Source organism: Equus przewalskii, chromosome 11 (assembly GCF_037783145.1).
Source record: "Equus przewalskii isolate Varuska chromosome 11, EquPr2, whole genome shotgun sequence".
Classification (NCBI taxonomy): domain Eukaryota; kingdom Metazoa; phylum Chordata; class Mammalia; order Perissodactyla; family Equidae; genus Equus; species Equus przewalskii.
The window spans coordinates 22,769,193-22,791,549 of NC_091841.1; the positions used below are offsets into that span (position 1 = coordinate 22,769,193).

General features: G+C 52.7%; 2 protein-coding genes across 2 annotated transcripts in view; one reads left to right on the forward strand and one right to left on the reverse strand.

Annotated features, from left to right (window-relative positions):
* DDB1 (damage specific DNA binding protein 1) overlaps positions 1–9,734 on the reverse strand; it is a 28,930-nt gene extending 19,196 nt beyond the window's left edge. Inside the window, exons 1-9 of the mRNA XM_008539464.2 lie at positions 9,506–9,734; positions 8,170–8,318; positions 7,023–7,139; positions 6,433–6,654; positions 4,084–4,198; positions 3,073–3,170; positions 2,146–2,304; positions 1,196–1,279; positions 503–619 (exon numbers count right to left, since the gene is read on the reverse strand). Of these exons, the coding sequence (XP_008537686.1) occupies positions 503–619; positions 1,196–1,279; positions 2,146–2,304; positions 3,073–3,170; positions 4,084–4,198; positions 6,433–6,654; positions 7,023–7,139; positions 8,170–8,318; positions 9,506–9,566 (1,122 nt within the window). The 5' untranslated portion in view covers positions 9,567–9,734. The remainder of the gene's footprint in view (positions 1–502; positions 620–1,195; positions 1,280–2,145; positions 2,305–3,072; positions 3,171–4,083; positions 4,199–6,432; positions 6,655–7,022; positions 7,140–8,169; positions 8,319–9,505) is intronic.
* A 55-nt stretch (positions 9,735–9,789) lies between these two features.
* TKFC (triokinase and FMN cyclase) lies at positions 9,790–21,627 on the forward strand. The gene is made up of 18 exons (XM_070564066.1): positions 9,790–9,875; positions 11,166–11,280; positions 13,805–13,994; positions 14,935–15,045; positions 15,120–15,301; positions 16,532–16,610; positions 16,909–16,998; positions 17,583–17,617; positions 17,693–17,777; positions 17,874–17,963; positions 18,510–18,626; positions 18,980–19,099; positions 19,263–19,400; positions 20,029–20,135; positions 20,239–20,342; positions 20,478–20,511; positions 20,616–20,705; positions 21,085–21,627. The coding sequence occupies exons 2-18, from the start codon at positions 11,278–11,280 to the stop codon at positions 21,244–21,246; spliced, it is 1,737 nt and encodes a 578-aa protein (XP_070420167.1). The 5' UTR covers positions 9,790–9,875; positions 11,166–11,277; the 3' UTR covers positions 21,247–21,627.
* The last annotated feature ends 730 nt before the right edge of the window (positions 21,628–22,357 follow it).

The following is a 22,357-nucleotide window of genomic DNA, read 5'->3' on the forward strand; positions in this document are numbered from 1 at the left end:
TCCAAGGACCCTCACTGTGGAGCTGGGTTTGCGGATGCAGACTTAGCAGAAGCTGGTCTCCAAAGTCTCTCAAATTTACCGAGCAGACAGGACACTCTCGTCAAGAAGCGAAAAGCTCCTACCACTGCTGCTAGCAAGCTTGCCTCCATCCGGGGAACCCAGTTTGCTAGAAGAGCACAGCATCTGGAGTCAGGCACGCCAGCCATCCCGTAGTTATGTGACCTTAGACAAGTTATTTAATCGTTCTCAGCCCTAAATCTCCTCACTTCTGAAATGGCCAAGGACCCGTCTAACAGGTGCTCGTGTGACTACAGATAATGCACACAAACCACCTGACAGACCAGGACAGGCACTCAGTAAAAGGCAGTTATCCCTGCATCACTGGGGTAGTGGGGGCTCCTCAAAGCTACCTGCAGTGCACACTCCCCTCTGGATGAGCAAGCCTAGGAGGACACAGTTTCATGGACATACCAACCACTCATTTCCAGGATGACCCCCTTACCTGTCCCTGCCCTTGCCTCTCCAGGTCCACCACACACATGTCCACAATGGGTCCTAAATTGGTAAAGGTTTCCATGGCCACTACATAGGAGCCTTGTTCATTGCTGTCAACATTGAGCTAAGAAGAGAAACAATGTTAGTCCTGGAAGGCTCCTAACAGACCCACCCTAAAGAGGTGGTTATCATCCAAAAGAAACTCCCAATCCTACTAGATCTGCTCTTCTTATGCTCCACTGGATGCTTCTAGAAGGGGACTGTTGACTAAAGAACATGGTTGTCCTACTGGAGATCCACAAACCAGCCCGGGATTTCTAATCTAGAGTCTCATGGACGGATTTCAGAGAAGCAGTCTGGAAATTAATGTAGAACGTTTACATGCATTTTTTGCAGAGAAGGTCTAAAATGTTCATACTCTAGAAGGGATCCTGCATATTAGACTACGACCTATTTGAAGGTAGGATCTGCATCTTGTTCATCACTGTACCCACAATGCCTAGCATCTTGCTGGCACATTTGCTGACTAAACCTTTAGGACAAAAAGCTGGTCAGCATAGAATGCTAAATCAACCTACTAGAAAGCTAGACAGTAAGAACATGGATGAACTGAAGAAATTTCTGAGCAGCATTAAACAGGAAAAACTTGAAGAAGCAGTGAAGACAGAGAAAAATCTAAAAAGAGAAAATGTCTCCTCACCTTCACAAGCTGGGAGTCACCAAGGCGAGACCCGACAAACACAACACCATTATCGAGGTACGTCAAGCACTCAGCAATAGAGGTCTAGAAGTCAAGGGCATGAAAGACATCAGAATGGACTCCACGTGGGATCCAGACACTGTCTTACCACTTCTCAGACATCTGCTGAGAAAACTCACAAGTGCAGCCATGACTTATAAAACAATTCTCCACTTGAAATCCCCAGGTCACACTCAACAAATGTTCTTAAATCTCTGAAGTCTGTGACTCTCCATTTATCACATCCCTACAGGCAGGAAAAGCTACACTTTATCTTGCAGGTGCCTGCTCCAAATGACCATTTTAATCCCAACAGCTCCAGTCGACTCCAAATAATTAGAAACCTCTAAAATTTGCTGCATAATTTTTTTTTAAAGACTGGCGTCTGAGTAAACATCTGTTGCCAATCTTCTTTTTTTTCTTCCTCTCCCCAAAGCTCCAGTACATAGCTGTGTATTCTAGCTGTGAGTGCCTCTAGTTGTGCTGTCTGGGAGGCCACCTCAGCATGGCCTGATGAGTGGTGCCATGTCCGTGCCCAGGATCCGAACCAGCGAAACCCTGGGCCGCCGAAGCAGAGTGAGTGAACTTAACCACTCGGTCATGGGGCCAGCCCCTACTGCATAATTCTTAACACGACTTTTTTGGGAACCTCCTCCCAGAACTGAGTATCAGCATAACTCTTTATTTCTAGACTATATCCTTTTTGTTTCTCTTTCTTTTTATGCTTGAGGCAGTGCCCACCTGCCTGTGAGATTCTCCAACATCTACTCACTCAAAAACCAACGCCCACAGCAGGACTGACCATTTGTTGCTGGGTGTTAAGTAACATAATTCCCAGTCACAGTGTGGGACCACACATCTGGGGTCACTAGGCCCCTAAGAGAACACAGCAGAGTAGAGGCAAGTCCTACCTCTCCAAGGAGTTCCACACGCAGGTCCTTGAGGGTGACGGTGCCATCCATCTGTTCCTCCTTCTCCAAAAGCAGCATGAAGAGCCGTCCTTCCATGTCTCCCAGGAGATAGCGGGAACCATTGGGGTCCACGCGATTGTGACACACAATCGTGCTTTGCTGCCAAGAGGAAGGACACAGTCATTCGAGATTAAGTGTCTTTCACAACCAAGGAGCAAACCCTAGCTGACCACTCCCTTTACCAAACGCTGCCATTTCACAAGCAAGGAACTCACTCAAACAACAATACATGTATGGTTGAAAACGGGAACATTTTTATTTTGGAAACAACTTTCTGAGGAGCTCAATATACCTCAAATGTTTATTCACATATTATTCTACTGGAAAACAGAAATACATAGAATAGGAGGCAGCTATAAGTATTCATTGGACTATGAACGTTATCACAGATTTTGTTACTTATCCTCACTACCCTAATTACCTCCCACTACTAATGCTACCACGGATTTTGTTATTTATCCTTAAAAAGAAAATAAAATAAAGCTTTTAAAATGTAATTTTTAAGACATGAAATTTTAATGCTTAGAATTTTTATGACTAATTAAGTCTATATAATTTTTCACTAGTTTATGTGACTTGAACCCTAAAACATTACATTCAAAAGAATTTACAAATTTTTCCCTTCTTAAAGTCGCCCCTGTCAATGCAAAGGGTAAACCTATTTTGATTATTTCTCTTAGTTGGCAAGCAAGCTCTCCTGTAAGCAAAACCAGGCCAATCTCTCTTCTACTCCCAATGATCACACATCATCTTACATATATAGTGAATAATGTGACAGACATCTGCAAATCTCCTTTTCACAAATGAGGAGAAAGGGGGGAGCAGGGAAAGCACAAGGGAAGAAAAAAGGAAAAGAATGCTGCTCACCTTGATGATAGGAGGGGCAATCGCCAGGTATTTGTCACCGTTGTGGTAGGTGATTGACTCCTGTCCAATGATGATGGCGCCTCCAAAGGGCTCTGGGACTGCAGGAGAAAGAGCAGCAGCAGAACAGTCAGCACTCTGGACCTGCCAAACCCTGAGGCAGCAAAGGCACTGATCCAGGTAACTCTGAGGCAAACTTTAAGATAATCACTATTTTTAAAAAGACATCAAAGTCCAGGGAACATGATAGCCTTTTTCTGAGAATGTCGTCTCAGAAATTTTATCTAGCTATTGTCTAACCCTGTAATATTTTTATGGTCACTCTTGGTATTTCTGAGTTCCTAGGGGTGGGGAGTCTTTGCAGCGTTCTTCCACACGCATTCTTTCAATTTTCTCTCTCAACTTCTAATCCTTTCTAACTAAAACTTTTACTTTTTTCCTTGTTCCTTAGCTTAATTTCCCCCATCATCAGGGCCAGCATTTAGAAGGGCCAATTTGCATTTAAAAGTTTTAAAACTTCTCTAGAAGGTGAGCCACACAACACAGTGTTGAGGGAAAAACAGAGGCCAAGGAGCAGAGGCCTGGATTCCAGCCCAGGCTCTGTCAATAAGGTACAGGCATGGGCAAGTCCCTCAGGCCCCGCATTCTCTTCGAGGGAATACAGGCATCAGATTAGATAAGCTCTATCGGTCCTTTTCAGTTTTCAAATGTTATGCCCAACAATAAAATAATGAGGCTAATTTCCATAAGCCATTCTGCAAATCACTCTCAGGGGGTAACCTTGTAGTTAACCCCTTTACCCCAAATAGACGAAAGCTATACTTTTTGGGGGGAATAAAAAACAGACAATCCCAAAGACAGAAATGGAAAAAGCAAAAGAAAGTACATTTGGAGAGAGGGGACATGAGGGAGTACTGAACAATGCACATGGAGCACCTGGACTCTGAAATGAGGGGGCAGACAAGGTGAAGACAGAACAGCAGGGAACTGGCCCAGACCTGACCCCCAACCAACCTGCGATCACCATGGAAGCTTCAGCTTCTACATTTTCCTGTTTCCAAGGGCCCTTATTGAATTCCTTCTCTCGGAGAGACACCTCGTAGGTTTTTACGTGCCGCCCCTGAGGGTCCTAGGTGCGGAAAGGTGGAATGATTAGCCCTTAGGAAGGGTGAACCTTGGGCTGGAGAGGGGCCCTGAAATAAACAGGCCGCCATCACCCAGCATCTGACAGGCTGTCACGTCGGCCTTCCCATCCTCACCCATCAGTATGCTCACAGCCCCCAGCTGAGCCTGTGATTGGGCAGACTGCACCAAGGCCTACTGTTTCTAACAATCCAACAAACCAAGAAAGGTTTAAGAATTAGAAAAACAAATCTGTCACACTGTACTGCCACTATAAGAGACACAATCTACATATGTATACTTGCGTCTGTGTGTGTGTGTATATACATATATGGAATGTATATTCAATATTCCCTGGCCTCAAGGAACTTACAAAATAGCTAAAGAGAAGAAACAAACACATTGAGAAGCTAAATATATCTAAGATAGTTAAAAAGTTTGTTTGATAGAACTGTTAAAAGCATTCTGATAGCCTTTCCGGATGGCAGACAACAGAACGTACTGCTCCTCTAGGGATTGGCCTGATGGCGCAGCAGTTACGTGTGCACATTCTGCTTTGGCAGCCCGGGGTTCGCCGGTTCGGATCCCGGGTGCAGACATGGCACCGCTTGGCACGCCATGCTGTGGTAGGCGTCCCACATATAAAGTAGAGGAAGATGGGCACAGATGTTAGCTCAGGGCCAGTCTTCCTCAGCAAAAAGAGGAGGATTGGCGGCAGATGTTAGCTCAGGACTAATCTTCCTAAAAAAAAAAAAAAGAACATATTGCTCCTCTAAAGTTAGTTAAAACCTCCAGTCCTGCCACTGTCAACATCATCTTCCCCTCCTCTTCCTGAATCATGACTCACATCAGCCCTGGAGCTGTCACAGTCACCTTGAAGAGACTAACAGAGCACGGGTAGGGAGAAGGCTACATTCGGCCAGTGGAGGATGACCTCAACAAAGGCCATACCAGAGCCTAAGAACTTATGGAAGGAATTCAACAACATGTTTTCAGGGCAGGCACCATATCTTAATCACTGTCACAGATCCTGAAGCACTTACCATGACGACCTTTCACGTGGTAAATATTTGTCAAACTGAATGTTTAGCACAAAACAAGACATAAGGTAACTTTTAGTTGAGGAAAAGATTTCCCCATCAATGATTACAGTAAGACTCAACTTCACAAAAAGGTTCGAGTTGGGTTTGGATTTGGGGTCAGAGACAAGCATTCAGAAATGAAGATTGTTCACAACTGGCCACCCTGAGGCTGGAAACAGACAGGGTCAGGCGTGAATAACCAACATGAATGTTTTAATGACCTGATCTTTACAAAACTGAAGCAGGGAGGGAAATCCTAACTTTATATTTCAGCTCTGATAGTTAATGTCCTGGAAACAAGATCAAACAAAACCTCCTCAAGTAGTTTCAACCTTATTCAATTGAACTTTATTTCAACTCACCTCACATCTATAGCACTTATGGTGACACTAAGAAATATACAAAAATGCATCAGTATTTCCAATACTTAACACAGCTACCAAAGCGTTTATGTGCCACACACAGTACATGGACTTGGACTATGTTTCCTTCCGTCATTTATTCAACCACAGGCAAGTGAAATGACCTCATGCTATATGGCCCTTTGTTAAAAGGCTGAGATTTTACCAAGACACGGGTATGTTAGCCTGGTGTTCTGCACCCTGCCCCCCTTAACAGATCTGGCCCAGAGAACAGCTGCCCAGGATCAGCTCTGCTGAAGTTTTAGGCACAGACTAAAATAGAAGTCAGGAGCCAGCAAGTCACCACAAAGTGAGCACTGGACAAAACATAAACCTCTTCTTAGAAGACAGAGATAAGACATCACGAAAACATTTTCTCTTTGCTTGTAAAAGCAATGTCCAGATCATTTCTCTATAGCTAAGTTTTAATAATCCCCTAGCATGCCAGTAAGAGACTAAGACAAAGTATAAACTGGGTCACCCTATGAAATCTCCAAGGCCCACAACCAGAGTGTAATCTCAGGATTAAAACCTCCACAAACCCCAGAGAGCTTCCTGCCTCCACAATAAGTACTACTGCACTCAAGACACAACCAAAATCTGACCCATATTAATTAGATCATTCAAGACATTTCAAGACAAATACATTAAACACTTCTGCCTACCCTACGACAAAATCCAGACATTCTGATTAGCAAAAATCGACTCCTACTATGCCAAACCACACAGCTTCTCCCTCTCTCCTCCTGCTCTAGTACCTGGTAGACAAAGCAGATGGTAGGTGCTTGGCAACCATATAGAAACTTGACGTCGATGACATGCAACTCCTCCAGGCGGATGTTAAAGGCCTTGAGCTCTTTATTGTCTCGGTCTAGGGGAATAACCTTGAAAAGGCCATCATAGAGTCGCAGGCCAATCATCCGGCACTCAGGGTCAATGATGCCAATAATGCCAGTCTCTGAAGGGCGGCCGATACGGTCCTGAGAAGCAAAACGGGGGTTAGGGAAGAACCTCCACACCCAGCGTAACAGAGGACACTGGGCACCCCTTTACCAGGAAGATTTTAGGGGTGGTAGTTAAAACTAATTGGCATCTACTTAACATACCAGGGAGCCCAAATATCAGTGCATGCCTTTTTGCAAACACTAAGTCTCAATGAATTATTACCCTGTCCCTTGGACTCTGAGTAAACTACAGAAGTCCTTTCTTCATAAAAGCTCAAAGCCATAGTGTTTTCTCCTTGTTTCTCTGATCCTATAAAGAGCTGCCCCCCGCACTTTGATTTTCTTCATCGAATCACGTCAGCTCTACCTGGAAAACTGTCATCAGCCTGAAGCAGCGACCTCACCTGGACATTGCCATGGGCTCGCGTTATGATGTCAATGCTCTCGCCACTCTGCTTATACTCCAGGATGCAGGCATTGTACTTAGCTGTCAGGATAAACAGGAGGTCTTTGCTCTCCCCCTGGAAACCAATATTAGGCTTTCAGAACACATTCTTTTAAAACAAGAATACCTGCCCAGTCTTTAAACATTGTTCTTTAAGCATGCTCAGTTCTTTAAGAACTTTCTTTTCTCCCTGAAGAGAAAATCCAGGGTGAGGGTGAAACACACATTAGGTACACACACGCCCTCAGGGTATGTACTAAAGGCCAGAACTGAAGCTGGTAAACACCAGTCCTCACTTTCTCAATCTCCATCTCTCTGCTCTGCATACTATGTCCTCATCTATTTCCATCTCAAGCTAATCTCAATCATTCCATTCATATTCTGGAAGATGAATGTAATGCCTTCTCTAATCCTCTCCAAGTATTTGGAGAAAGAGAGAAAAAAATGTGAACGACAATGGAAGTTAAAATAGATCGACAAAGTCTTAGTTACTTATTAGCACAGACCCCAAAAAAGTACTTTGTTCGAAGGGTTATAATTAAAATTTGGAACCCAATGCTTTCTTGTCAGATTCTGTTAAGATATAATGAGACAATGTAGTGGCTTTCTGGATGATAACACTTGAACTACAGTAATGATGATGATAATAATATGACAATTGTTAACATAACAGTGAATGCTTGCTATATAATAGGGTCTGTGTTATTAAATCATTCAGTCTTCACAATGACCCAGGGGATTGGGTTATACTGGGTTATTGGGTTATTACTGGTATCCCCATTTTGCAGATGGGAAATAAGGCTCTGAAAGGTTAGGAATGAGGCCAGGACTGCCCTACTCTAGGACCTACTCTCTGAATCCCTATGATGACCCACATTTCAAACTGCTTTAATTTCCCCTTCTAAAGAAGTCACCTTGATCAATTTTCCCATAATTTACCTCTCTTTCTATTTCCAGGAAGCTTGTTCAAGAAAAATAAAAATTGAAACCTGCCATTCAAAAGAAGAAGAGTTTCTCTCCTAAGCCTTATTCCACCCATCCCAAAACAACGCAAAATCATCAACAACCGTTCCTGTCACCGGGCCCAACCCTGAGCACTTACTTACCTTGGGCCGGAAAAGCTCCATGACAGCAATCTTCCCATACATGCCCACCTCTTTGACGGGCCGAAGCCCCTCGGCGGTGACCACATAGATCTCTAACCTCGTGTTTTTGGCAATCAACAGGTTCAGGTCTTCAGCTGAAGTAAAGTGTCCTGAAAGAACACATCCTCTCACTTCTGAAGCCAGAGCAGCATCTAAATAACCCCGTCACGTCTACATAACAGCTGCAGAATTCTCATCTACTCCACGTACTTCCCTGGTTCCCTCCACTCACTCCCTTCTTGCCAAACCCAGCGCATCAGTCTTGCTTCATCCACTCAAGAAAGCTACTTCCCTCATCAGACTAACAAAACTGGACTGGGCCTAAGAGCAGCACGTCCTTCAACTGACAATGACTGTGAAAACCCTTCAGATGGCTCTGCGCCCTCAAATTTTACTTTTTCTATTGCAGTGGTAGACTTAACCTCCGATTAAGAGGTGCTAGAGAAAGCATTCATCTCTATTCCGCCCTTATGTAAATTCTCACAAAATCTTCACCAAACAGACGGGCTCAAAAGAAGAAAATTCTCCGAGCTTTGCACTTAAACAGTTTCATCCACACCTCTTGCCCCCCCAGCAGTCTACCAATACCCCCGCGGGCGGTCCACACTCTTTCACCGCCTCCAACTCTCCAGAACAACAGAGTTTCGTTTAGGAATCGTGATTAGGATTTATGTAAACACACAAGTTTCAGGTCTTCACATTCTGCTGAGAACGGGGTTCAAGATGGTTATTCCGGGGTTCTGGACGTCTGTGCCCTTAACAATTCTTGCACAGTCAACAAGGCAAACCCAGCACTGGGCTGGGCCATCCAAACCCTCTCTCCAGCAGTTCCGTTGTGTAAACAACAGCCCCAGGCAAAGAGGACTGGACTCCTTCGGGGGAGCGCGGACATTCTTCACATCCCTCCACCTCCTGCGCCCCCCAGGCTCCCCTGCATGAAAATTCTGACCCCAAAGTCGCCATCACCACCACCGCTTCCCCTGACCCCCACGAGGCCAATCTGGGGGCCCAAGCAACACTGCATAATCAACTCACCCTTCGCCCTCTGTCCCACTGGGCCCGTCCCTGTCCTCGAGGCCAAGTGACCTCCCCGGATGAAAGGGGACCCTCAAACGCGGCGTGCACTGCCCCAAAGGCGCGTGCTGAGTCGTGCGCTGGGGGCGCTTCCTGGGCCGCCAGCGCCTTCCATCCCCCGGGCCCGATTCCGCCCGGCCGCCCCCCGGGCCGCCGGCCTCCCTAGGCCTCGGTCCCCCCTAACTCCCGCCCTCGCCGGGGGCCCCTGCGCGGGCGGTCTCACCGGTCACGCAGCCGTTCACGGCAGTGGGCTTCTGTGCCGTTACCACGTAGTTGTACGACATGTCGAGACCTGAGGCGGCCCGTCGGGACTCGAGCGCTGCCACAGAGAGACAGACACGACTGGAGAGACTGGCGGCCCCCACCCGCCCGCCGCGAACTCCACCGCCGCTGCCTCCGCCCCAGAGACACGTTGCAGGCCAGAGCGGCCGGGGCGCGGGGCATCACGGGACGGCCTCACCTGGCCTCTCGGAGGACTCACGGCGCCCGAGGCGGCCAACCAAAGGAGGCCCCGCCTCTTGCCGCCAGAGCCCGGGGTACCCGGATGAGGGCGTGCCGTCGGGGGTCCTCGGGAAGCTGCGGCGGCTCGCGAGGTGGCTGATGCGGGCATGGGTGGGTGGGGGAGGCGTGCCGACCCTCGCTCGCGTGCGCGCCCCTCCTCGTTTCCCGGACCCGGTCCGCTCCTCGTTCTGTTGCACCGGGAGCCCTCGGGGCTATTCCCCTTTTGGAAAACGGAAGGACGGCAGAGGCCTAGAGAGGGGAGGGAGGTGACAGCAATTTGTGCATCTCCCGGACTAGAGCCAGGATCCATTCCTCCCTCCCCGGAGCCCTCCAGTTCCTCCAGACCTCGCCGGTACCCTCACCTCCTCCTAGGATGACCGAACAGCCCGCCTCACCTGGGGGGGCGCCAGGACGCTCACTTCTCCCCTTTGTGTTTTATTCTTCAGACTTCGAAGGGCCCTCCAGGCCACTTGCCCAGCGTTATTCGTGCCCTGATGGCTGTACAAATTCTGATCTCAAACACGAAAGAATTTCCCCACTGAGAACTTAGCAACCCAGGAAAGCAGTCAGTTAGTCCTGCACCTTCCAGGCCACTCCACGGCAGACAGGCTGTGCAGGGAGTGGGAGGAGAACCACGTGGCTGGGAGCACCTGCTGAATGCCTCGGAGAAGGCAGCCCCCATTTTACAGATGAGAAAGTTGAGGCTCAGGGGAATTGGTTTCCCTAGTAAGGCAGAGGCAGAGGTAGGTGCAGAGATGGTGTGGATTCTTTCCATTGCAGACACAATGAGCCCAAGACACCTCTGATGAATTGAGGGGAGTTCAAATGTCACAGTGGATTACGTGTGTCACTTCCCACACCAGGGACTCTCTGCCTGCCTTTGGAAGCAGTGAATTATCAGTAGGAAGAACATGGGCTTTCTGGAAAGATGAGATGTGGGTTTGAGTCCTAGCTCTTACCATTATGATCTTGGACAAGTCACTAGAGCTCTCTGAGTCAGTTTCCCAGAAGATGGGGTCACAGACTCAGCTGCCTCCCTCCTGGTGTGGTGCCAACACCAAGAGCGAGTGTGCTTATTCACTGCATATGATGCCCATGAAAAGAGACTCTGAGTAACTTTGCCCCCTGGTGATAAGGTGGGTGCTGCTCCTGGGCATAAAGGCAGCCCTGTGGCTGACATGGATCGATCTGTCTTCTGACAGCCAAGTGAAGGCGTGACCCTTGGTCAGCCCCACACTCTTCTCCATCCCCAGCCCACGTACTAGAGTTTGGACTTGGATCAAAGTCTGGGGCAGCTCCCTGATTACAAGGGCCCTGGAAGCGTGACTGTGTCAGTAGGCTGCAAGTGCCTTCAGCAGCTTGTACTGTTACTCCTCCTGCAGGTTTCGCTGCCACCTTCACTGTGCCCAGACCTGGGAAGCACCCACAGGAGTGCCCGTCCTCCGGCAGCTCGGTGCAAAGGTGTGAACTCAGCTTGCTTCAGAGCCTCCCACCATGGTGAGTCCCACAAGGGCCAGGGCAGGGGAAGGGCACTGTGGTCTTGGAGCATTGGGGTGCCAGCCCTGGGTATGCCAGAGTTCCTTGCACCCTGACCAAGAGATGCTGCTGCCTCCTGAGGTTCAGAGAGGTTAAGAGAGAGGGTCATCCTCTCTCTCAGAGGCCGATCTCTGCTTCTCTCCATTTCCCAGCTGGTCCCAGCCAGGCCTGGGCTGCAGCCTCGGTGTCCCTCCAGGGCCCATCTACCCCTGGTCTGGGTCATGCATTCAGATTAGAACGTTAACAGTTACCTACTGTAATCAACACTGTATCAGTGACAGAAGGAGCCATGAAGAAGGACCTGGTGCCTGTTTCCTGAGCATGGGGCATGTGTGGGCTGTCCCAGAGGTGGCATCTGTACCACAGTAGGCTCGGCATGCCCCTGGGCATTGCTCCAGGCCCACTCTAGAACTGATCTGAACCAAAGCAGGACTTGGGCAGACCTGGGTTCAAATTTCAGCCTGCCGCTGACCAGCTCTGTGACCTTTTAGAGAAGACTTGACCTCTCTGAGCCTCTTTTTCCTCATCTGAAATATGAAGCAGATTAAGGGCTGCCACCAAGTGGCTGTGAGATGTTGATCAGGCTGGAGTCCTTGCACAGCGCGTATTCGACTTCCTTTCCTTTTCCATCCCCTTGGCCACTGGGAAACCTCTGGCTCTGGTTTGGAAATAGTTGCAAATCCCAGACGCAACTGACTGTCAGGGATGGTGAGGGGGCACGTTCTTGGAGGATGGTGGTGCTAGAGGCTGGGCTTGAATTTGAGACCAACTCATGACTTCATTGCATATTCCAGTCCCTGGTGGGCTCTGAGGGCACGAGCCGGGGTACTTCTTAGGGCAAGTCCTCTGCCACCCCCAGCCCTCCTTCAGCCCCTGGGGAGACCAGCATATGGCCAAATGGAACCAGCTTTGGAGCCAGGCAGACCTGGACACTCGCTGGCTGTGTCACTTTAGGCAGTTATTTAACTGTGCCTCAGTTTCCTCACCAGGTTTATCTTTCCTCCATAGGGTTGTTGGGAAGATTAACGAGATGTGCTCAAAAGCATTTAGACCTGTGCCTGCCTCCCAGTCACTGCTTGGGGAAACAGAGGCAGTCTTATTCTGCTCCCTCTCTTCTGACCTGCGCTGTTCTCCTTGTCCTGAAGCAGGTGGCTGGGCTCTGGCCCTTGCCAAACCCAAGGAAGGGCAAAGTTTGCACAAAGGAACAGGGTGCCTGCAGGCTTGGGGAAGGAGTCTCAGGAAATGACTCAGCTGCAGGCTGCCCCTGGGCCACCAGGCGGCGCTGGGAGCCCAGCCCTCTGGGTCCCCATTGGGCCCCAGTCTCAGTCTCTCTGGGACAAAGGCTGGAGCACACCCCAAACTTCATTCAGCTAGTCCAGCTTTTCAGAGCCTGTTTAAGAAGAGAGCAGCTTGCTTTCATTCAACTTTTACTATATAACAAGCATCTACTCTAGTCTATTAAATCCCCATTTTGCAGAGAAAAACTTGAAGCTCAGAACAGCGAGCTGTCTTCCCTGAGTTCTCACGGCTGGTAGGAGGCAGACTTGGGATTTGAGCCCAAGTCCCCGTGACCGTAGCTCTCAGGCCATCCTGTCCATGACCCTGGCACCTGAGGTTCCCCATGGCCAGGTTCCCCCTTCTGCTTGTGAGGCGCTGCCCACCTCTCCTTGCTGGTCCCTGATCACTCACGTTGTTCTCACTTGTTCCCTGGCCTGGCCACCATGCTATTTCATAGCTCTAGACCTGGGCATATAATCTTCCTCTGCCTGGAATTCCTCCCTCTCCCCAACCACCCCCGACCATGCCCCTCACTCCCTCTCACTTACCTAACTTCTATCTATCCTTCACAAGGACTTCCAGGATGCACTAAGGAGGCTGAGGTCCCCTCCTCTGTGCCCCCGTGGCGCATGTGCATTCGTCTTGTGGAAACGATCTCTGCATTTCCAAGGAAGGCAGGACCAGCATTCTGTTCTCTCTTTACACGCAGTGCCCAGCTCTGGGCCTGGAAGGCCTGGAGGCTCAGGAAGTGCTGTTTGCCCAGCACCAAAGGCCCAGCTGGAACAGCAGATGGGTGTGGGGCCCTTCTGGCCCCTTCCCCCTGGCACAGGAGCGTCTCCTCCTTTGGCAGAAGAAGGCTGTTGGGCCCCAACTTTATTAAATCTTTTTATGTTCAGGGCTTCAGTTCCCCCATTTTCTTTGTATTGAAGCCATTTCTCAGGACAAATTTAAGCCATAGTCCAAAACACTTCATAAATTAAGCACTGAATAAAAAGTCACAAATTAAGAAGAGAACTCATAGAAACATCCACCTGATTAAATCACGCCCAATTCTGTGTACCCCTAGAGTTCCTGCTCCAACTGCTGTGTCCCTGGAGTTCCTGGGTGGGTGTGGGCGAGGGGTCTTGGCCATAGCAATGTGGATGGGCAGGATGGGGATGTCCCCACCAACCACACCTGGAACATCCTCCTCACTCTTCTCCTGCAGACCTCCAAGAAGCTGCTGAACTCCGTGGCAGGCTGTGCCGATGATGCCCTTGCTGGCCTGGTGGCCTGTGACCCCAACCTGCAGCTCCTGCAGGGCCACCGCGTGGCCCTCCGTTCTGACCTGGACAGCCTCAAGGGCCGGGTGGCATTGCTGTCAGGTGGGGGCTCCGGCCATGAGCCTGCACACGCTGGTGAGTACTCCGGCCTAGAGGCAGGGGGTGGGTGCTGGGAAGAGTGGACGGGGACCCCTGGGAGACCCTCAGTGCTGGTAGGAGGTTGAGGACAGAGCCCCACTGGGTCCTGGTTCCCGCTCTCCCGCTCCCTCAGGCTGAGATCTGGGGCCAGTCACGGCCTCTCTCTGGGCCTCAGCCTCTACATCTATAAAAGCATGAGGTTGAGCCAGATTTGTCTCTCTGGCCCTTCCAGTTCTGAGAGTCAGTGATTCTGTGCATCTTCCTGGCCTTCCAGGCCCAGCTGACCCTTCCCCCCATCCAGGAAGCCATCCTGATTCTTCCAGCCTAGAGCAATCTCCCTCTGCTGAATTCCCACCCTGTACTTTCACATGCAACATGGACAGTCCTGGATTGTTCCCTATTCGGTGCCAGACATGGGGGCTCGCCCTGAGAGCTCCCCGGGGGCAGGGACCAGGATTTTCATCCTTTGTCCCTTTCCTGTCTCCCTTCAGCAAATCCATCCATCCATCCATTCAGCAAACATTAGTGAGCCCCCACTATGTGCCTGGCCCTGGGCTGGGCACTTGGGAGGCGGCAGGGAACCAGACAGACAAGGTACCTGCCCTCCTGAAGCTTCCTTCTCCTTTGAGGAGACAAACGGTAACCAGGGAAACACAGAAGTGAATGAGAGCATCCCAGTCATGGAAGTGAGGCAGTGGAGACGAGAGAGCAGGGTAAAGGAACAGCGAGCCACTGGGGATGGGGTGGCTGAGTGCTTCAGTTGGGGGGTCAAGGAAGGCCTCTCCAAGGAGATGGCTCCTGAGTGAAGATCTCCGGAGAGCGACTCAGGTGCTCTTCCAGTGCCAAGTGCACAGTAGGGCTCGCCAAACCAGGAAGCCCAGGCACAGGTCCCCACCCAGCATCCTCTCCCCGCCCCCCCCCCCCCCCCCGTCTCCAGGTTTCATAGGAAAGGGGATGCTGACAGGGGTCATCGCGGGAGCAGTGTTCACCTCCCCGGCAGTGGGCAGCATCTTGGCGGCCATCAGGGCAGTGGCCCAGGCGGGCACAGGTAAGCCTGGCATGCAGGAGGGGCTGCTGTGTGGAGGGCAGGCACTGACGGGGCCCTGCCGGCTGCTCCTGCAGTGGGGACTCTCCTCATCGTGAAGAACTACACGGGGGATCGGCTCAACTTCGGCCTGGCCCGGGAGCAGGCCCAGGCTGAGGGCATCCCTGTGGAGATGGTGGTCATCGGGGACGACAGCGCCTTCACCGTCCTGAAGAAGGCAGGCAGGCGGGGGCTCTGCGGCACAGTGCTCATACACAAGGTGAGATTCCCACCAGGACACAGACATAGACTGGCCCGCCCCTCCCAGCCTGCTCTCTCCGGCAGCACTGGTGGCTGGACCTTTCCAGCCAGCCCACCACTGGAAGCCCCTCCTTCCCCGGTGCTCCCTGATCCAGGAAGGCCCCACCTTCCCCCACTGTCTAAGCCCAGAATCCAGGCTTTCTCCCATCCCTTCCCTCCCCTTGCCCCACCCAGCCAGCTGCCCTGACGTGGTGGTCCTGCTCCCAAATGCCCAGACGCACACCTCCGCCTGCCCTTCCTGTCCCAGCCTTGGTTCAGTGCTCATCCGCTCCGGGCCCAGGGGGCTGCAGCCGCCTCCTCACTGCGCTCCCCTGCCTGCTTCCTGCCCGCCTCCAGTCTGCTCCCCACACCACCCCAGGTGTCTTTTGCAGTTGTTTATCTGACCAACTTGTTCTCCTGCCAAAAGCCCTTTTGGGGTCCTAGAGTCAACCCAGGCTCCTTGGTCAGGTGCCCTCCACACTCTTGCCCCTCCTCCCTGACTTTCCAGGTTCATCTCCCATCTTCCCCATCATCCTCTTCTGCTCCTTGAACACAGTTCCCTGCATGCGGGCTGTGGCTCACCTCGGGGGCCTTGGTGATGCTCTGTCTTTGGCCTTGAAAGTCCTTCCCTGTCCAGCCCCCTTTGGCCTGGCCAACTCCTGCTATTCCATAGGGGCCCAGTGCTGACATCTCCCCATCTGGGAAGTTTTCCCTCCCACTGTGCCCAGCTGGCTAGGAGCCCCTCCTCAGTGGTCCCATAACATCCTACCATGAACTCCATCATTGCATTTACCACCTCGCATTAAACATTCAGTTTCTGTGGGTCTGCTTCCCCAGCCCTCCCCAGACTGAGAGTTCCTTCAAGGGAGGGACTGTGACTTAGTCACTTTGTTTCCTTCCAGCACATACTAGATGCTAGGAAAAAGTGGGTGGGTGGGCGAGTCAAGTGAGCCATGGTGTACATGCCGTGGAGAAAGAACTCTACGCCAGGAATCAAGAAACTGGCCACAGGAGGTTGTGTGACACTGAACGAGTCATCTCCCCTCTCTGGGCCTATTTCTCCATTTGTAAAGTCCCTTTTGGCTCCAACAGACTGGGATTCTTGAAGATTCCTGCCAGGTGCATTGTCAATGTGGGGGGGTATGGTCTTCCACCCCCAAGTGCTACAGTCACTCTTTCCCCCTCGGGGCTCCTCTCTGTGTGGGTGCAGGTGGCGGGTGCCCTGGCTGAGGCAGGTGTGGGGCTGGAGGAGATCACAAAGCGGGTGAGCGCAGTCGCCAAGGCCATGGGTGAGTGTGGCCCAGGGACTGGGACGTGGGAAGGAGGGAAGTGGGGGCCGACTTGGGACCAGGAGCTGCGGCATGGATGGGTTATTCCCCAGGGGCTGAGGGAAGGTCTCCCAGGGATGTCCTAGGCACTGGTACCCTTGGGTCCCGGAGCTGAGCTTCTCTTTCATCACTGGATGAAGAGTCTGGCAGCTTGTCTCTAAGAAGAGGCTGCCTCTGGGCAGGGCTCCCGAGGCCTCGCTGCTGCTTGCCTGCTGCCAGGAGCAGAGCAGTCATCCTTTTCATACCTCATTTCTCATAGGAACCCTGGGAGTGAGCTTGTCCTCCTGCAGCGTGCCTGGCTCCAGACCCACCTTTGAGCTCTCAGCCGATGAGCTGGAGCTGGGCTTGGGTAAGCAACAGCCACCCCATCCCAGCCATGCCTGTCCCTTGGGTTCTGCCCACCTGTTTTCCCTGGGAGCCATGTTCTTGGTCCCCTCTGCTCGCCCGGAGCTGTCACCTAGGTGGTCTTAGTGTGTTTAAGTGGGTACTCGAGGCCCTTCTGGCCCAAGCTGCCTGATTTCTACCTGCTTTGCTATCCACCCAGGGCCCCCCCCACCTCCTTGCCTTGGCTCACACCATTCCCGGGTCACCCTGCCCCTACCGAAACACAGCCCCTTTCAGCGGCCACTCCAGCTGCAAAGCTGTCCCTCTTCCTCCCCGATGTTTCCAGAGTGGTGGGCAGAGGCCTCTTGTGGCCTTGCTGTGACTGCCTCTATTAAAGCCACTTAACTAGTTGAAAGTTAAGTAAAGTTCTGTTATCTCCACCACCAGGCCATAAGCTTGGTGTGTCTTTCATTATTCTGCCCATTTCCACCCCCTCCCCACATACACAGCACGTAGCCTATGCCGAGCCCTTAGTAAATCCTTGATAAAAACGCGACGAGTGAATCCCCAGGCCCCGAGTGGGTCAGCAGTGACCGTGTCTATCCACAGGGATCCACGGAGAAGCTGGCGTGCGCCGGATAAAGGTAGGTGACTCTCTGGCCCAACCTGGTCCAAGGCCAAGGCCCCTGGCAGAGCTCACTCCTGGTCCCCTCTGACAGATGGCAGCCGCCGACGAGATTGTGGCGCTCATGCTCGACCACATGACGAACCCCTCCAACGCGTCCCACGTGCCTGTGCAGTCTGGTGAGGGGCTGTCCTGCTGTCTGTCTCCCAGCCCTGTCTCCTCTTCTGGGCAGGGGTCCCAGAGAGTCTCACCAGGGCTGTCGTGTCTGCCCACAGGCTCCTCAGTGGTGCTGATGGTCAACAACCTGGGTGGCCTGTCATTCCTGGAAGTGGGCATCATAGCTGACGCTGCTGTCCGCTCTCTGGGTGAGCCGCACGCTGGAAGGGGACCTCCCAACCCCTGGAGCGTCTTCCCTCCAGCGCTTTGAAGCTGCACATAAGACAGGCAGCTGAAATAGGATCTTGTGATGGCCCAGAGCGTGGGCTGTGCAGTCAGAGGAGCCAGGCTTAGATGGTCACTCTGTCACCTAATTGCTGGGTGCCTTGAGCATCTGTTTTCTTGTGTGTAAAGGGAGGTAATAATAGTACCTGCCTTACAGGGTTGTTGCAAGGATTAAATGAGATTCAATGCACATAACACACTTAGCACAGTGCTTGGCACCTGGTAAGAACTCAGTAATGAGACCTGTATTACTCAATTGTCCCTATACAAGGGACACGGCCAGGGAAGGTGGTAGTTCGGGGCATTGTTGCGAGATGTCCTGAGGAAGTCTGGCCATCTCCCTGCTGACCTCAGGCCCAGCTTCCCAAGTCCTTGTTTTCCTCTCATTCTGCTGCTTTCTCTGATGCCCTGGGGGGCAGTGCCCAGCCTTCCCTCCGTCCCTCACAGGCCTCCCTGCTCTTGTATTGCAGAGGGCCGCGGGGTGAAGATTGCCCGTGCCCTGGTGGGCACCTTCATGTCAGCCCTGGAGATGCCTGGCATTTCTCTCACCCTTCTGCTGGTGGATGAGCCCCTTCTGAAGCTGATAGGTGAGACCCGGAAGCTGAGGTCATCCGAGCCAGGGCTCCTTGTAGCTGGAAGGAACCAGGGGGACTTGGAGAGACCCCATCAGGGCTGACCACGACAATCAGGAACCTGTGGAGAGGCTCTTTCTGGCTTCTCTAGTTCTCAGGTGTCAGTAGAGGAGTTGGTATTAGGATCCTCCGCAGGAACCGCCCCCCTTTCCCTCTGGCCTCCCTCTGGCAAATACTAAGTACACAGTAGGCACTCAGTACTTGCTTGTTGAGGTGGAAGGAATCAGACCACCAGGTGAGGGGTCCAGGCCCCACTTGATCCCTGGCCAGCCGACCCCTTTCTAAGAGAGTCATCCTGCTGTCCCTAGATGCTGAAACCTCCGCATCAGCCTGGCCTAACGTGGCCAAGGTCCCCGTGACTGGGCGGAAGCGGAGCCGGGCAGCCCCCACGGAGCCCCTGGAGGTCCCTGAGTCCACTGCTGCAGGAGGTACCAGGCCCTGCTGTTGGGGAGGGCGGCCCAGGGCTTTGGCTTGATCCCTGAAGGGGGCAGGGTGTGCAGTGGGGTATATGCGAGCCCTGATACCCACAGCTCCCACACTGGTCAAGTTCGGGCCAGGCGGGCCTCTTCCCCCACTGTCCTCCTTCTCCAGGCTTAGCCTCAAAGCAGATGGCGCTTGTGCTGGAGCGGGTGTGCGCCGCCCTCCTGGGCCTGGAGGAACATCTGAATGCCCTGGATCGTGCTGCCGGCGACGGGGACTGTGGCACCACCCACAGCCGCGCGGCCAGAGGTCAGTGCCAGGACCCTCTGGGATCAGGAGAGGGGCTGGTGTGGCACATTGGTTGGCATTTCATGAACCAGAACAATTTCAAAAACATTTGGAGGGCTGACATGGGTTGCCAGCTTTTATTCTGACAAGCAGGGTCCGTCACCAAACCTAGTGAGTGAAAAGCTCTTAATTATCCAGCATCATTCAGCCAAGAAAAACTTATTTAGCGCCTACCACAGGGCCAGGCACTGCTCTCGACTCTCTGGATACAGTAGTGAGCAAAGCAGATAAAAATCACTGCTCTTGTGGCTTATGTTCTGGTGGGGAGACAAACCACAAACAAAGTAAATCAGAAAAACATACAGGGTAGTAGTGGAAAGGGCTCAGGGGAAAAAATGGAGCAGGGAAGCAAGGTATGGGATGTCAGGTGCAGGTGCCAGGGCAGACCTCGCCTGCTAGGTGACTGCTGAGGGCCCGTCACTGTTTCCCACCCCTCTGCAGACGGCACGTGGGATGTAGAAAGGGGAGCCTTGGGCATCTCTTCCTGTTGGTTCCTCCTGCCTGGCAGTGAGGCCTGGGTACTTGGTTGGGGTCCACGTGGATGGGGTGGAGGGTCTCTGAATTCCTCACCATCTCTCTCTGCCTGCAGCGATCCAGGGGTGGCTGAAGGAGGGTCCACCCCCTGCCAGCCCTGCCCAGCTGCTCTCCAAATTGTCCCTCCTGCTACTGGAGAAGATGGGGGGCTCATCTGGGGCGGTGAGTGCTCGCAGCCCCTGGGGCCAGAGGGCTGCCGTGGAGGGGTCCTGGCTTGGCTGCGGCCCAGGCCAGCCCACGTGCTAAGCATTCTGGTCCTCGCCAGCTCTATGGCCTCTTCCTGACTGCGGCGGCCCAGCCACTCAAGGCCAAGACCGACCTTCCAGCCTGGTCTGCTGCCATGGATGCCGGCCTGGAGGCCATGCAGAAGTGAGCCAGAGCCCTGTGCCTTAGACAGGGGTGGGCCGGGGGAGGCGGTTGATGTCACCTGCTCTCAGCCAGGCCCTGTCCCCACCCCCAGAGTGATTCCCTACAGTGAGCTTCATCTTTCTCTTCCCCTGCCAGGTACGGAAAGGCTGCCCCAGGGGACAGGACCATGGTGTGTATTCAGCTCAGCCCTTCTTCCTTTTACATGTGGAAGCCCTGCAGGCCAGCCTCAGTGGCAGGGCCTGTGCTCAGCCCCCTCTCCCTCCCCTTGTCCAGCTGGATTCGCTGTGGGCAGCAGGACAGGAGCTCCAAGCCTGGAAGAGCCCAGGGGCTGATCTGTTCCAAATCCTGACCAAAGCGGTCAAGGTGAGTGAGGCTGGGCCCAGCCACCCGGGGAGACAGGCTTGGAGCCACCAGGCTCCCATCTCCATGTGACCTTGAGCTATCAAGTTACTATCCTTCCTGTACCTCGTTTCCTCCTCCAGAAATGGGGCCGAGTGCCTGTCTCAGAGGGTCCTGGTGAGGCTGGAGAGATAGGTAGTACCCCAGCAGTGTCTGGGACATAGCAGGCCCTCAGTAAGTGGTGGCCCCTTGCTCTGCTAGAGACAGGTGGGAGGTGACTTCTCCACACTGGTGACACTACAGTGGGTGCTGGCAGAGCTGGAACAGGAGGGTCCAGCATCTATGGCAGGAAGGAGGCCTAGGGGCTCGTCCTTGAACCTGCTCCCACACCCCCACCCCTCAGAGTGCAGAAGCTGCAGCCGAGGCCACCAAGGATATGGAAGCTGGAGCCGGAAGAGCCAGTTACATCAGCTCTGCGCGGCTGGATCAGCCAGACCCCGGGGCAGTGGCAGCCGCGGCCATTCTCCGTGCCATCCTGGAGGTCCTGCAGAGCCAGGGTGTGTGAATGCCTCCTGGGCTCAATGCCTCTGTCACTGCTGTGCAGAGGGACCACTGTCACTTCCTTCTGCCTTCCAACAGTCACCCTCCCTCGTCCCTCACCCCTAGGGCCCATCCTCTCCCAGTCTCCAGAACGACTCCACTGGAGAAACTGCAGGCCCAGGGTGGGTCACGCCCTTTCCCTCTTCAGGGAGGCGGGTCCTCAGATCACCCTGTCTTGCCCCCAGCCGGCTCTGGGCTTAGCCATAAGGCACTTTCCCCGGGCGGCAGCACAGCCTTTCACTGGCAATGCTCATTTGGTTTTAAGACTCCCTGTGAAAGGCCTCCTGCCCCTGAACCTGAGCCAGTGTGGAAAAGCAAGCTAATAAACCAGCTGTGAAGCAACACAGCTACTGCTTCCTCTAGGGATCTTTTTCCAAGCCTGTGCATGAGGGCCCAGGAATGCCCCAGGGACTAAGACCTCCGCCCCTGGTTGAAACCATCATGACCCATCTCCTACCACCTGAGACCCAAAGGCAGAGTCTGCACAGCTGGGCAGGCTCCACTGGGGTCCCCATTCCCGTCCTCCTTCAATATACACACCACACCTGATGGGGGTGCTTTTCTCAGCACTAAACTAACAGAATTCTCTGACTCTCTGGGAATCAAATGAGCAAATGAGACACCAGAGGGAAAAGAAGTCACCATATTCTGTGGCTCAGTGTTAGAACAGAAACTGCACCCAAGGCAGCCCCCAGGTCTCTCTAGAGCAATCACGGATGGCACCTGGGCCAGCAGGGGGGCTGCTGAGTCTGGTAGAGCGCACCCCTGGCCCACACTCAGTGCAAGGAGCAGTTAAAGGCACTGGCGTGGACTCACATAGACACAACTTTGCATCCTGGTTCTGCTTCAAACCAGCTACAGAAACTCGGTCCTATTATTTAGCACCTTGGAATCCGTGAAATCAGAATCGTACCCGTCTCGTGGGGATGTGGAAAAGGATTCAAATGAACTGACGAAGGTAGAGCCACCAGTCCAGGTGCTCACTCACTGGGAGTTACCATCATCACTAGTGTCTACACCCAACTCCTTCCAAGTCATCTGCTCCACCAGGTGGCAGCTACACACTGGGAAGGGGG